This window comes from Pogoniulus pusillus, chromosome 30 (genome assembly GCF_015220805.1).
Source record: "Pogoniulus pusillus isolate bPogPus1 chromosome 30, bPogPus1.pri, whole genome shotgun sequence".
Lineage (NCBI taxonomy): Eukaryota > Metazoa > Chordata > Aves > Piciformes > Lybiidae > Pogoniulus > Pogoniulus pusillus.
In genome coordinates, this window is record NC_087293.1 from 12,416,984 (window position 1) to 12,430,923 (window position 13,940).

General features: G+C 54.8%; 1 protein-coding gene across 1 annotated transcript in view; it reads left to right on the top strand.

Annotated features, from left to right (window-relative positions):
• The window catches only part of MYO18B (myosin XVIIIB), an 87,454-nt gene that overhangs the window by 45,354 nt on the left and 28,160 nt on the right, over nucleotides 1–13,940 (top strand). The window contains exons 32-38 of the mRNA XM_064169055.1: nucleotides 1,060–1,260; nucleotides 1,363–1,473; nucleotides 3,153–3,257; nucleotides 6,829–6,975; nucleotides 11,360–11,473; nucleotides 11,907–12,023; nucleotides 12,690–12,773. Of these exons, the coding sequence (XP_064025125.1) occupies nucleotides 1,060–1,260; nucleotides 1,363–1,473; nucleotides 3,153–3,257; nucleotides 6,829–6,975; nucleotides 11,360–11,473; nucleotides 11,907–12,023; nucleotides 12,690–12,773 (879 nt within the window). The remainder of the gene's footprint in view (nucleotides 1–1,059; nucleotides 1,261–1,362; nucleotides 1,474–3,152; nucleotides 3,258–6,828; nucleotides 6,976–11,359; nucleotides 11,474–11,906; nucleotides 12,024–12,689; nucleotides 12,774–13,940) is intronic.

The following is a 13,940-nucleotide window of genomic DNA, read 5'->3' on the forward strand; positions in this document are numbered from 1 at the left end:
GCCCTCCTCTGCCAGAAGAACAGGGATCAGTTTGTAGCAGTGGTTTCCATCCACTCATGTAGCTGATTAACCCCAAGCTCGTTTTGCTGAAGTCAGTTGTGGTCTTCCTCACATCTCCAGCCATAAACTCACCTGCAAGCAGGTGCAGGTCTGTGCTCCCATGGGGTGATGCTGTGTCAGGTGCCCCTCGTGGCAGAGGGGCTGGGGGGATCCCCTGGGCAGCAGGGGATGAGGAGAACCCCTGTGGGGACACCCCACAGGAGATAGAAGGTGAGATCAGGAGCCAGGCAGCAAAGCTCATCCTGGGCTGATGCCCAGCAGTGTGGGCAGCAGGGGCAGGGAGGGGATTCTGCCCTCTGCTGTGCTCTGCTGAGTCCCCACCTGCAGTGCTGGGACCAGCTCTGGAGTCCACAGCACAGACAGGGACCTGCTGGAGGGGGGGCAAAGGAGGGCACAGCAATGCTGGCAGGGCTGGAAGGGCTCTGCTGGGAGGCCGAGCTGAGAGTTGGGGTTGGTCTGCCTGGAGAGGAGAAGGCTCTAGGGAGAGCTTCTGGTGTCTTCTCAGTGCTTAGAGGGGCCAAGAGGAAAGCTGGGGCCAGACTTCTGAGCAGAGCCTGTGGTGACAGGACAAGGGGTGAGGGTTTGAACTAAAAGAGGCAGATTCAGAGTGGAGAGAAGGGAGAAGTGTTTGACACTGGGGGTGGTGAGAGCCTGGCCCAGCTCCCCCAGAGGTGGCTGATGCCCCATGCCTGGAAGCACTGCAGGTCAGGCTGTTTGGGGCCCTGGTTGCAGATGTCCCTGCTGGCTGCAGCGGGGTTGGGCTGGATGAACCTGCAGAGATCCCTTCCCAGCCAAACCAGCCAAACCAGTCTGTGGTTCTGTGAAGAGCAAGAGGGTTGCTGAGGGCATGGGGTCCGTGCAGGGCAGGGTCTGCCCACTGCTGCTCCAGGGTGCTTCTGCTGTCGCTGTTGGGAAGCTGTCTGGGCTCTAAGGTCAGGATGCTTGCACAAAACCTCTCTCCTACGCTTGGGACTCATCCTCTGCCCCCCTGCCGAGCAGCAGAAGGAGGCAGAGGTGGCCAGCCTGGCACAGAGGCTGAGCCTGCTGTCCAGCCGGCTGCAGGAGCTCAGCACCCCCAGTGCCCTGGATGCCCACAGCGTGCCCACGCTCAAGAAGCAGCTCTGGGAGCTGGAGGCCAGCGCTGGCGAGCAGCGGAAGGAGCTGGAGCGGCAAACGGCTGCTGTCGATCACCTGGAGCAGGTAAGGCGGTCCCCAGGGGCGCCTCCAGCCCACGCCCACACCGCCAGCATCCCCCCCAGCGCCGGGGGGCACCCCTGGCACCTTCACCTCGGGCTCTTTCAGCTCCATCTGAGGCTGGAGCTGGAGATAGAGCGGATGAAGCAGATGCAGCAGAAGGAGCTGGAGGACAAGGAGGAGGAGCTGGAGGACGTGCGGCAGTCCTGCCAGAAGAGGGTAGGGTGGCGCTGGGTACGGGGGGGGGGGGGGGAACACACAAAGCTGGCTGCCCCTCCTCCCACGGTGCAAAGGAGGATCCCCGAAGGTCCTTCCTCCTCAGGGGGGTGAGAGCTGCTTTCCCACCACCAGCCCAGCATGAGCTCTGCTCACCCTTTCTTTGCTGCAGGGGTGGGGATGGGTTGGCAGAGGCTGCCCGGGGAGGTGGTGGAGTCCACATGCTTGGAGGTGTCCAAGAGGTGTGTGGCCGTGGCACCTGGGGCCATGGCTTGATGGCCATGGTGGGGTTGGGTTGATGGTTGGCCTCAGTGATCTTAGAGGCCTTTTCCAACCCAAGCAGTTCTCTGTCATATCCTCACAACCAGCTCAGGGCTTCTCCTAGGGTCCTCCCTGCCCTCCTGCACCTCCATCTCCATTGTTACCTAGGGCAGAGAGCAGGGGGCTGCCAGCATGGCTGGCACACAACTTCCCTCAGCGCAAGCTTCATCCTTCTCTCCTTCACCCTGTATGGCCCCAGGACTGTTTTCCAAATGACTACGTGGCAGAGACACCCTGGAGAGCCTCCAGTCTTCAGCAGCTTGCTTCCATTCCTGTTTTAAACCCAGTCTGAGCAGCAGCTGGGGCTGCAGGAGGTGGCTGGGGCAGGGAGGACTCCAGGGAGCTATGCCAGGGTCACAGCCTGGCACGCTGGCTCCCACAGGCACAGCCAAGCAGCTGCTCCTGAGGGGGAGGAGCAGGCTGGCAGTGAGCTGCCTTGGCTTGGCAGCACATTGCTACCACCAGCACCCAGCTGGACTTGCTGGACCTTTCTCAGCTGCGTGGCAGAGCTCTGGGGTGCCAGGTGATGCTGCTGCAGTGCTGTGGGAAGGTGATGCTTGAGCAAGAGGGGTGAAGACTTGGTGCTGGATCTTATGCTCCCTTTATTCCTGGGGACAAACCCTACCTTTGTGCCACACTCTGCCCTGCAAGACCTCTGATGCCCTCACTGGTGGGCACCTGGAGCAAGAAGCATGTTCCTTGCCTTCTTTGTGGTCATGGAATGAGCTTGAGGAAACCTGGAGGAATGACAGAATCATGGAATTGTTTGGGTTGGAAGAGACCTTTCAGCTCGCCCAGCCCTTAACCCAGCACTGCCAGGGCACCACTGAACCATGGCCCTCAGCACCACATCTCCATGGCTTTGAAACCTCTCCAGGGCTGGAGACTCCACCACTGCTCTGGGCAACCTGGGCCAGACCTTGACAACCCTTTAAGGGGAAGAAATTGTTCCTCATGCCCAGCCTAAACCTCCCTCAGCCACTCCTCAGGAGATTCATGCTCCAGACCCTAGAGCCAAACCCTCTTCTGGCTTGGCTGAATGGAGCATGTAACCACTCCTGAGCTCAGGCCATGCCTGGCAGGCAGGGTGGCTCAAACAGGCCAGCATGTCCCCAGAAGTCCTGCAGGTACCAGAACAGCTTTGTCTGTTCCTCCTAGTGAGGAGCAGCGGCACTGCCTTGAGGGTAGCAGTGGCCCCTGCCTGGTCCCTAGCAGCAGCTGCAGCGATGGGAGGCTTTGGTGAGCATCCTCTGCCAGAAGCTACCAGATTCCTGCTGTGGGGGTGGCCATGCCCTGCCAGGACATGGGGCTTTGACAGGGTGGTGGCCATGCTCTGAGCTGGCTTCTTCTCCTGTGCACAGCTCCGGCAGCTGGAGATGCAGCTGGAGCAGGAGTATGAGGAGAAGAAGAAGGTGCTACGTGAGAAGCAGGACCTGGAAGGGCTCATTGGCACCTTGTGTGAGCAGGTAAGAGGAAGGTTCCCACCTCGGGGGGCAGCCTGATGGGGCTGAAGCCTTCTCCCCTCTCCTCACTGCTACCCCTCGGCCAGGCAAAGTGCACTGCTGGCCTTGCCCCCACTGCCTGTCAAAAAGGGAGTGGGAATGTGTGTGTGGAGAGGACAGCAGCTTGGTTCTTCAGGCATGTGCAGCTGGCTGCTGTGTCCTCTGTCCCCTGCCTCTTCCCAGCACCAGCAGAGCAGTGGCATGTGTGACAGCAGGCACTGCCTGCCAGGCTGTGGGCAGAAGCATCACACAGGAGATAACCAGTCCCACCAAGCTCCATCCTGGGCCAGGGAGGTGATGGATTCACCAGTCCTGGAGGTGTTCAAGAAACTCATGGACATGGCCCTCTGGGGCATGGTTTAATGGCCACAGGTGGTGTTGGGTGGATGGTTGAATTGGATCATCTTAAAGGATTTTAGTTTGAGGAAGAGGAGGCTGAGGGCAGACCTCATTGCTGTCTATAGCTACCTGAAGGGACATCGTGGAGAGGCTGCTGCTGGGCTCTGCTCACAGGGAATTTGAGACAGAAGAAGGGGGAATGGCCTCAAGCTGAGGCTGGGGAGGTTTAGATTAGACATTAGGAAGAAGTTTTTCCTGGAGAGAGTGGTCAGGGACTGGAATGAGCTGCCCAGGGAGGTGGTGCAGTCACCCAGCCTGGATGTGTGTAAGGGTGGTTTGGCTGTGGGGCTTGGGGCTATGGTTTAAGGTGAATCTTGTGGAGTAGAGTTCTAGATTGGGCTAGGAGATCACTTCCAAGGCTGGAAAGTTGTAGGAGGTGGTGACTGCTGTACCTGCCCTGCTGCTTCCAGCTACAGCCCACAAAGGGTTGCCCAGGCAGGTTGTGGATGCCTCCTCTGTGGAGGTGAGACAAAGCCAAGCTGGAGGAGGTCTTGCATAACCTAGGTTACTTGTTAGGTGTCTATGCCCATGGCAGGGAGGTTGGAACTAGATGATCTTGAAGGTCCCTTCCAATCCAAGCCATTCCATGAGTCTGTGACCCCCCATATCCCTTCTGCATGATGATGGAGAAACCTTGAACTATGGGAAGATGATGCTGGGGTTGATTAGCCTGGAGAAGAGGAGGCTCAGGGCAGACCTCATTGTTGTCTCAAACTACCTGAAGGGAGGCTGTAGCCAGGTGGGGTTGGTCTCTTCTGCCAGGCAAGCAGCAATAGAACAAGGGGACACAGTGTCAAGTTGTGCCAGGGGAGGTCTAGGCTGGATGTTAGGTGGAAGTTGTTGGCAGAGAGAGTGATTGGCATTGGAATGGGCTGCCCAGGGAGGTGGTGGAGTCGCCGCGCTTGGAGGTGTTGAAGCAAAGCCTGGCTGGGGCACTTAGTGCCATGGTCTGGTTGATTGGATAGGGCTGGGTGCTAGGTTGGACTGGATGACCTTGGAGGTCTCTTCCAGCCTGGTTGATTCTATGATCCTGTGGTCCTATGATTCTATGATCCTGTGATTCTATGGTTCTCTGGTGCTATGATTCTATGAACGCTCTCCAAGATTCTGCCTGCAGGGATGACAGCAGAGCTGCTCCACTGCAGTGGCTCAAACCCCACCTGATGTACAGTGGTCAGGGAGTTCAGAACAGTTTATTAAGTGAGAGGGGAAAAAAAAAACCCAAACCCAACCCCATCCAGCCCAGAAAACTAATTAAGGAAATGGAGATGCCAACGATTTCTGCTCCCAGCAAATGCCAGCCGGCTGCGGACTGGGTTGCAAGGTCAAATCCACACAATTAATTTCAGCCAGCAGACAGAAAACAGGAGAAGGAGTTTGAAAGGAGAGCTGTGGAGAACAGACACGGTGGGAAATGTTCTTCCACTCCACTAAGTCTGAAATCAAGCTCTGGAGCCATCTCCCTGTTCAGCTGCTGGTTTGCTGATTCTTTTCTCCTAGAAACCATGGCTGCTCACAGCTTGAGGGGGGAGAGTGGAGGATGGGTTTGTGTTTTGGTTTGTTCTGAAGTCCTTTCTACTACTTTAAAAGGTTTCAGAGTAGTGAGGTGACACCACAGTGCCCCGGGATGAGCTTCCAGAATGCCTCAGCAGGGTTGGAGGGAGTCAAGGCTGGGGATTGTCAGAGGGGTGGCTGCATAGGTTCCACCCCACGGTGGCTGACAGGGACTCCAGATGCTTTGCATCAGGGGTGTGGGAATAACCCCACACCAAGTTTCCTCAGCAGCAGCTGCTGGGGCATCCCCTTTCCCCTTTGGATTGGCTTTCTCCTGCCTTTGTCAGTCTTTTCCCCTCAAGGGACAGAGAGGTTTTTCCCTGGGATTTTTGACACAGTCATTTCTGCATTTTCTTCACTGGCTCCTAGCATGGATACTGGACTCACAGCTTCTGGGTCTCCCCTTCTCTTGACCCTCTCTCCTTCTCCTGACCCTCCCCCTCTCTTCCCAGACCATGTGGGGAATAGAATCATGGGATCACAGGATTGTTTGGGTTGGAAAAAATCCTCTAAGGTCACTGAGTCCAACCTACCACACAACACCACCATCACCATTAAATCATGACCCCAGGTGCCATGGCCACACGTTCCTTGAACACCTCCAGGGATGGGGACTCCATCATCTCCCTGGGTGGCCTGTTCCAATCCTTGGCCACTTTTGCAACAAAGAAATGTTTCCTAATCTCCAACTTAACCCTCCCCTGGTGCAACTTGAGGCCATTTCTTCTCATCCTATTGCTTCTTCCTTGCGAGAAGAGACTAACCTCCTTTCAGGGAGTTGCAGAGAGAAATGAGGTCTGCTCTCAGCCTCCTCTTCACCAGACTGAACCTGGGCTGCCCAAGGAGATGGTGGAGTTGCCATCCTTGGAAGTGTTCAAGAAAAGCCTGGATGAGGCATTCAGTGCCATGGTCTGGTTGATTGGCTAGGGCTGGGTACTAGGTTGAATCATAGAATCATAGAATCAGGCAGGCTGGAAGAGACCTCCAAGCTCAGCCAGTCCAACCTAGCACCCAGCCCTATCCAGTCAACCAGACCATGGCACTAAGTGCCTCATCCAGGCTTTTCTTGAACACCCACAGGGATGGTGACTCCACCATCTCCCTGGGCAGCCCATTCCAATGCCAATCACTCTCTCTGCCAACAACTTCCTCCTCACATCCAGCCTAGACCTGCCCTGGCACAACTTGAGACTATGTCCCCTTGTTCTGTTGCTGGTTGTCTGGGAGAAGAGGTCACCCCCCACCTGGCTACAATGTCCCTTCAGGTAGTTGTAGACAGCAGTGACGTCACCCCTGAGCCTCCCCTTCTGCAGGCTGCACACCCCCAGCTCCCTCAGCCTCTCCTCATAGGGTTTGTGCACTGGATGAGCTTGGAGGTCTCTTCTAACCTGCTTGATTCTACGATCCCTGTTCCCTCAGCTGCTTCTCACCACCCCTCTTCTCCAGACCCTTCCCCAGCTTTGCTGCCCTACTCTGGACCTGCTTCAGAATGGGGAATGTTCACCTTGGAGTGGAAAGGTCTAGTGGAGAGGTTCTGGGGAGAGCAGGACTCTCAGGACACTTCCTCTCCTCTCTCCTTCAGATTGGCCACCGAGACTTCGACGTGGAGAAGCGGCTGCGGCGGGACCTGCGGCGCACCCGGGCTCTGCTGGCTGACGTCCAGCTGCTGGTGACAGCCCCTGGAGAGCCTGCTGCCAGTGCCCAGGAGCTGCAGAAGCTGCACAAGCAGGTGGGTATCTGGGAGGGCACCTCCCTGCCCAGCGGAGCGGGCTGAAGGAGCTGGGGATGCTCAGCCTGGAGAAGAGAAGGCTCCAAGGGAACTTTCTAGTAGTACTTGAAGGTGGCTACAGGAGAGCTGGGGAGGGACTTTTTACAAGGGCTTGTAGTGATAGGATGAGGAGAAAGGGCTTGAAAGTAGAGCAGGGTAGATTTAGACTGGAGGTTAGGAAGGAATTCCTTGCTATGGAAGTGGTGAGACTGGAACAGGTTGCCCAGAGAAGTTGTGGGCACCTCCTCATCCAGCCTGGCCTCAAACACCTGCAGTGATGCTTTGAGCCACCTGCTCTAGGTGGAGGTGTCCTTGCCTATGGAAGAGATTGGAACTAGATGATCTTTAAGGTCCCTTCTAGCTCAAGCCACTCTCTGATTCCCATTGGGTAAGGCACAAGAATTAGCTGCAGGTCTGACTGCAATTGTCCATGGGGTGAGTGGTGACCTTGTTCTGTGTGAGCATCCTGCTGCCCCAGGCAGTGAGAAGAGCCTCTGGTGCTGAGGAGAGTCTCCTTGTCAGAAGCTCTTCTCTGTGATTAAGCCAACAGTGGTGAAGTAGTCTTCTCTTTGTATTTCCTGCAGCCCTGTTAATTACTTTCTGCTCAGCACGTTTGCTGGCTGTCTAATGAGGAGCTCCAGCAGCCCTTGGTTTGGGTTGTGTTGCCATAGGGATCTGAGAATCAGGCACTCACAGAAGCATTTGGGTTGGAAGGGACCTTTCAGATCAGAGTCTGACCAAGTTGAGTCATTAACCCAGCACTGCCAGGCCACTGCTAAACCTCATCCCTTAGCACCACATCTCCACACCTTTAAAACCCCTCCAGGGATGGGGTCTCCACCACTGCCCTGGGCAGCTTGAACCAGGCTTTGACTTCCCTCGAGGGGCAGAGATTGTTCCTCATGTCCAACCTAAACTTCCCCTGGGGCAACTTCTGGCCACTTCTGCTCATCTTATCACCTGATAGTAGAGAGAAGAGAACAAACTCCACCTGGCTACAGCCTCCTTTCAGAGAGTTGCAGAGAACCAGAAGGTCTCTGCTCAGCCTCATTCTCTCCAGGCTGAACAATCCCAGGTCCTTCAGGGATGCTAGAGAAAGGAGCAGGAATCACAGTGGATTTTCCTTAGTTCAAGCCAGCTCATAGCTGGTGCTGAGCAACCTGACTAGCTGCAGGCACGTTCCACACTTGTGCCCACCACGCTGGGGGCAATCTGAGCCTTGGGGTGAGCTTGAGGTCCCGTGGGGTGCCCATAGATGACACTAAGCTGGCCATGGTTGCGCAGCCCACACCACCGAAGCACCAGGGCTGAGCTAAAGATGCCAACTCTCCAAACCCAGCAGTGATTAATTAATCTGCACAGCAACAAAGCCATCAGGAGGCAGGAGCAACTCCAACACCATGCAGATGTCATTGAGATAATGGTTCTGCAGAAAGAACATCTGCCAGCACCAGCTGTTCCCACCTGCGCCGAGGAAGAAGGGAAGGGAAGGTGAGCTCAGCCTGGCGTGGCTGATGGAGTGCCCATGTCCATGGTCATGCTCATGTCCATGCTCATACTCATGCCCATAGCCATGCCCATCTCCATGGAAGACATTCTTTACAGTGAGGGCAGTGAGACCCTGGAACAGCTTGCCCAGGGAGGACCCTGAGCATTTTGGTCTAGTCAGAGGTGTCCTTGCTTGTGGCAGGGGAGTTGGAACTAAATGATTTCTAGGGTCCTCTTCCCCCCAAACCATGCTAGGATTTCTAAGGTCCATTCCACCCCAAACCATGCTAGGATCTCTAAGGTCCATTCCACCCCAAACCATGCTAGGATCTCTAAGGTTCCTTCCACCCCAATCCATTCATGGATTCTGGTATCTCTAAGGTCCATTCCACCCCAAACCATGCTAGGATCTCTAAAATTCCTTCCACCCCAAAACATTCTAGGATCTGTGAGGTTCCTTCCACCCCAATCCATTCATGGATTCTGGGTTCTCTAAGTTCCATTCCACCCCAAACCATTCTAGGATTTCTAGGTTTCTTTCCACCCCAAACTATTCTAGGATCTCTAAGGTCCATTCCACTCCAATCCATTCATGGATTCTAGGGTCTCTAAGGTCCATTCCACTCCAATCCATTCATGGATTCTAGGGTCTCTAAGGTCCATTCCACCCCAAATCATTCATTGATTCTAGGATCTCTAAGGTGCATTCCACTCCAATCCATTCATGGCTTCTAGGGTCTCTAAGGTCCATTCCACTCCAATCCATTCATGGATTCTAGGGTCTCTAAGGTTCATTGCACTCCAATGCATTCATGCATTCTAGGATCTCTAAGGTCCATTCCACCCTAATCCATTCCTGGATTCTAGGCTCTCTAAGGTCTCTTCCACCCCAAACCATTCTCTGTGATTCCATCAAAGTCCAACTCCTCAGGATTCAGAGGCTATTGAGTTTCCGCTGCACTGCCACGCATTAACCCCCCCTCCTCCTCTTCCTCTCTCTCACCCCTGCATTTATTCCCTCCCTCAAACCTAAACCATTCCTGATGGCATTCACAACAAGGCTCAGAGGCAGCCAAACCAGCCCACCAGCAACCCACCCAGCTCCTCAGTGAGGAGAGCTCAGCTGAAACACTCCGTTTCCATTCAGCAGCATCCATCTGGCTCCAAGTGGAGCTTTGCTTCTTAATAAGGCTGCAGCATCCTTGTTTTTTTTTTGCTCAGGTATTTAACAGATGGTGCAGCACTTCACTGAGATGTTCTTCAGGAGTTCATGCATTATGCATTTTTTTTAATTGGGGGGGGGGGTTTGAGTGATTTCAATTTCTCCTTTCCCAAGTGGAAAATTCCGTTGTGTGAAGGGGAAAAGAACAAGGGTGAGGTTCTTTTGCAGTGAGTTGGGGGGGGTGTGAGACACTGGTACAGGTTGTCCAGGGAGGTTGTGGTGCACAGAATCACTCAATGTGATCAAAGATCACATTGGGTGATTCTGTGCACCACAACCTCCCTGGAGATGTTCAGGACTGGGTTGGATGAGGTCTTGAGCGACCTGTTCTAGTGGGAGGTGTCCCTGCCTATGGCAAGGGGTTGGAACTGGCTGAGCTTTGAGGTCCTTTCCAAGCTAAACCATTCTATGATTCTAACCTCAGTATAGGTTTGGGGAGTGACCTCTTAGAAGGCAGTGAAGTGGAAAAGGTCCTTGTGGATGGGAGGGTGACTGTGAGCCAGCAATGTGCTGTGGTGGCCAGGAGGGGCAATGCCATTCTGGGGTGGATTAGAAGGGCTGTGGTTAGTAGGTTGAAAGAGGTTCTCCTGCCCCTCTGCTTGGCCCTGGAGAGGTTGCATCTGGAGTGCTGTGTTCAGTTCTGGGCCCCACAGTTCAAGAGGGACATGGAACTGCTTGAGAGAGTCCAGTACAGAGCCACAAAGATGGTTAAAGGAGGGGAACAGCTCTGTTGTGAGGAGAGCCTGAGGGAGCTGGGGCTGTGCTGCTGGGAGAGGAGGAGACTGAGAGGTGACCTCAGCAGTGGTTATAAAGATGTAAAGGTGAGTGGCAGGAGGCTGGAGCCAGGCTCTGCTGGGTGATGCCCAACAGCACAAGAGGCAGTGGTGGAAGCTGAGGCAGAGGAAGTTCCGTGCAAACAGGAGGAGGATTTTTTTCCCTATGAGGGTGGCAGAACCCTGGGACAGGCTGCCCAGGGGGGTTGTGAAGTCTCCCTCTCTGGAGATATTCCAGCCCTGCCTGGATGTGTTGCTGTGTGATCTGGTGCAGGAGATGCTGCTCTGGCAGGGGGCTTGCACTGGCTGAGCTTTGGAGGTCCCTTCCAGCCCCTGACACTCTGTGGCTGTGTGGAATGGAAGCTGGCAGCCTTCAGCAAGTTGGTCTAGTAGGAGGTGTCTCTGTCCATGGTGTGGGGGGGTTGGAGTCAGAGGAGCTTTGAAGTCCCTTCCAACCCAAACCACCCTGGGAGTCGATGGTTTAATGAGAGGTGCTGGAGCTGTGTTTGTCTCTGATTTCAACTGAGTGGAAGCATGGCAGGGGAGAGCTCAGTGCCAGGGCTGCTTGTGGGTAGGATTGCTTCTGGAGGCAGCATGGAAGGCTTTGGGTGGGAAGGGACCTTTAAAGGTCATCTAGTCCAAGCCCCTTGCAGTCAGCAAGGACATCTGCAACCAGAGCAGGTGGCTCAGAGCTCCAAACTGCTTGACCTGATGTTAAAAGGTCAAGTTTCTGTTTGTGTTAGCAGAGGGAAATGCTCTGGAGGTGAGGTGTAAGTGAACCTGGAGATGCAGGATAAACAGCAGCAGCAGCAGCATGTGGGTCCTGCACCTTTAGTCATCATCTGCCCCATTTTATTCCCAGCTGGAAGAGAGTGAAGCCAAATGTGCTGAGGCCCAGAGGTGCCAGCAGACAGCAGCCCTGCAACTGGAGAACTTACAGACAGAGCTGGAGACCCTCAACAGAAACAAGAGCTTGGTGTGTTTGTGGAGCTGTAGCAAGGGCAGGGGGAGGTGGGATTGGAGTGGGCACAGTCCTCCCTCCCTCTGTTTGAGAGCAATAATCAGCATATTTAGAATCATTGACTCAGTAAGATTGGAAATGACCTCCAAGGTCATTGAATCCAACCATTATCTGTCAGGGCACCACTAAACTGTGGCCCTCAGCACTGCATCTTCACAGCTTTGAAACCTCTCCAGGGATGGGGACCTCCACCACTGCCTTAGGCAGCAGTGGACACTGAAGGGGTTCAGCATTCCATAGTTCCCCTCTGCAGATATCCAGGAGCTGCCTTTGCTTCTCCTGGTGCCGTTTTGGGATGAGAGGCTGGTGGCAGCACGTTCCTGAGGATGCCATGGTCTGGGTGGTGTCATGCTGTGCTCCTCCAATGCCCCCATGGACCCTCCTGCAGGTGGATGAGCAGCTGTACCAGCTGCAGCACGAGAGAGCTGACCTCCTGAAGCGCATCGATGAGGACCAGGAAGACCTGAACGAGCTCATGGCCAAGCACAAAGCTCTGATTGCCCAGGTAGGGGTTGGGGCAGGGAAGGGTCAGCAGCTCCTTCCCTGGGACACAGGGAAGGGACCTCAGGAAGCAGATGATGTGTTGAGAGGAAGGGATGGCTCACGGCTCTGGCTTCTCTCCCCCATGATTTTGAGTCTTCTTTCAAGAGATGGCATGGCTTTGGTCCCAGTAGCTGGGAAATCCTCCAGCATTCCTCTCTGGATCCTCTTCTCTCTTTCTTTCACTCTTTTCTCAAGCAGAGCTTTTTCAGTGCTGACTTTTTAGTGCTGACAGACAGCCCTGGGGCTTCCTGAGCAACAGCCAGGTTCTCCCACAGGATTGTAGCCGGAGCTGAGGGACCCCAAGGCTCTCAGGGGGGCAGGGCTGGGTTGGTGAGATGGACAGCTCACAGTCTGGTGCCCTTTGCAGTGGTGTTACAGAGCCAAGAGTCTGTGTCTGGAAGGTCCCTGGGGACAGGATCGACCTCGACACTATGCTTATTGTCCTGGTCTCCAAGTATTGCCTCAAAAATTAGGGCAGTTGCACTGAGTCAGGAGAATTAAAGCTGACTGTTTTGGTGGTAGGAGGTGCTGGCATGAGCAAGGCTTTGGCACCACGTTCCTTGTGGCACCTGCCCACTGCTCCAAGCCCTGGGGTCTGCTCCCACTCTTAGGCTTCCTCTTTCTGCAGTCGGCGACAGATATCGCTCAGATCCGGGAGCTGCAGGCACAGGTGGAGGATGTGAAGAAAGAAAAGCAGAGCCTTCAGGAGAAGGTAATTCCTCCCCAGCCCCTGGCACCCACAGCTGAGGAGCAAGAGACATCTGGGCACCTTCTCTTGTCTGTGCCCATTGGGCAGCTGGTGCCAACCGTGAATGTCATTTTGTGATGATGCTGACCCTGGGATGCAGCTGAGCCCAGGGTGGAGCTCACCTTGGGATGGGGCTGACCCAGGAACGAGGCTGATCCTGGGGTGAGGATAAATCCAAGATGATGAACTGGGGATGAGGTTGACTCAGGAATGAGGCTGATCCCTGGAACTGGGGTTAAACCCAAGGTGAGTCTGAACTGGGGGTGAGGCTGACCCTGGGATGGAGCTGACCTTGGGATGGTGCCAACTCTGGAATTAAGCTAAACCTAATAATGGCCTTGAACTTGGAAAGGAGCTGACCCTGGGATGGGGCTAAACCCAAAATGAGGCTGACCCTGGGATGGAGCTGAGCTTGAGATGAAACTGCCCCTGGGATGGGTCTAAACTCAAGGCAAGGCTGAGCCCAGGATGGAGCTGACCTTAGGATGGGGCCAACTCTGGGATGAAGCTGAAGTCAAGAATGGCCTTGACCCTGGAAAGGAGCTGACCCTGGGATGGAGTCTGGGGGCTAAACCCAAAATGTGGCTGACCCATGGGATGGACCTGACCTTGGCAGGGGACTGGCTTTGGGATGAGACTGATCCCAAGGTGGGACTGACTGTGAGATGGAGCTGGGGCTGACCCAGGGACGGGGTATTGCCCTTGGCCTGGGTGCCTAGCAGATGCCAAACTGCCTTCCCTCTGCAGCTGCTCCCATCCTCCTGGAGCCCCTGGATTCCATTTAAGACACATCAATAATCCCATTAAGTGCAGTGCTTTACTGGAGCATGGCTAAGCCTTCCAGGAAGCAGGAGCAGGACTCACTGGCTTTAGAGACAGCCCAGATAAAAGCAGACAAATTCCCATAGAATCAACCAGATTGGAAGAGACCTCCAAGCTCAGCCAGTCCATCTAGCACCCAGCCTTATACAGTCAACCAGACCATGGCACCAAGTGCTTCATCCAGGCTTTGCTTGAACACATCCAGGAGCAGTGACTCCACCACCTCCCTGGGCAGCCCATTCCAATGCCAATCACTCTCTCTGACAACAACTTCCTCCTAACATCCAGCCTAGACCTGCCCTGGCACAA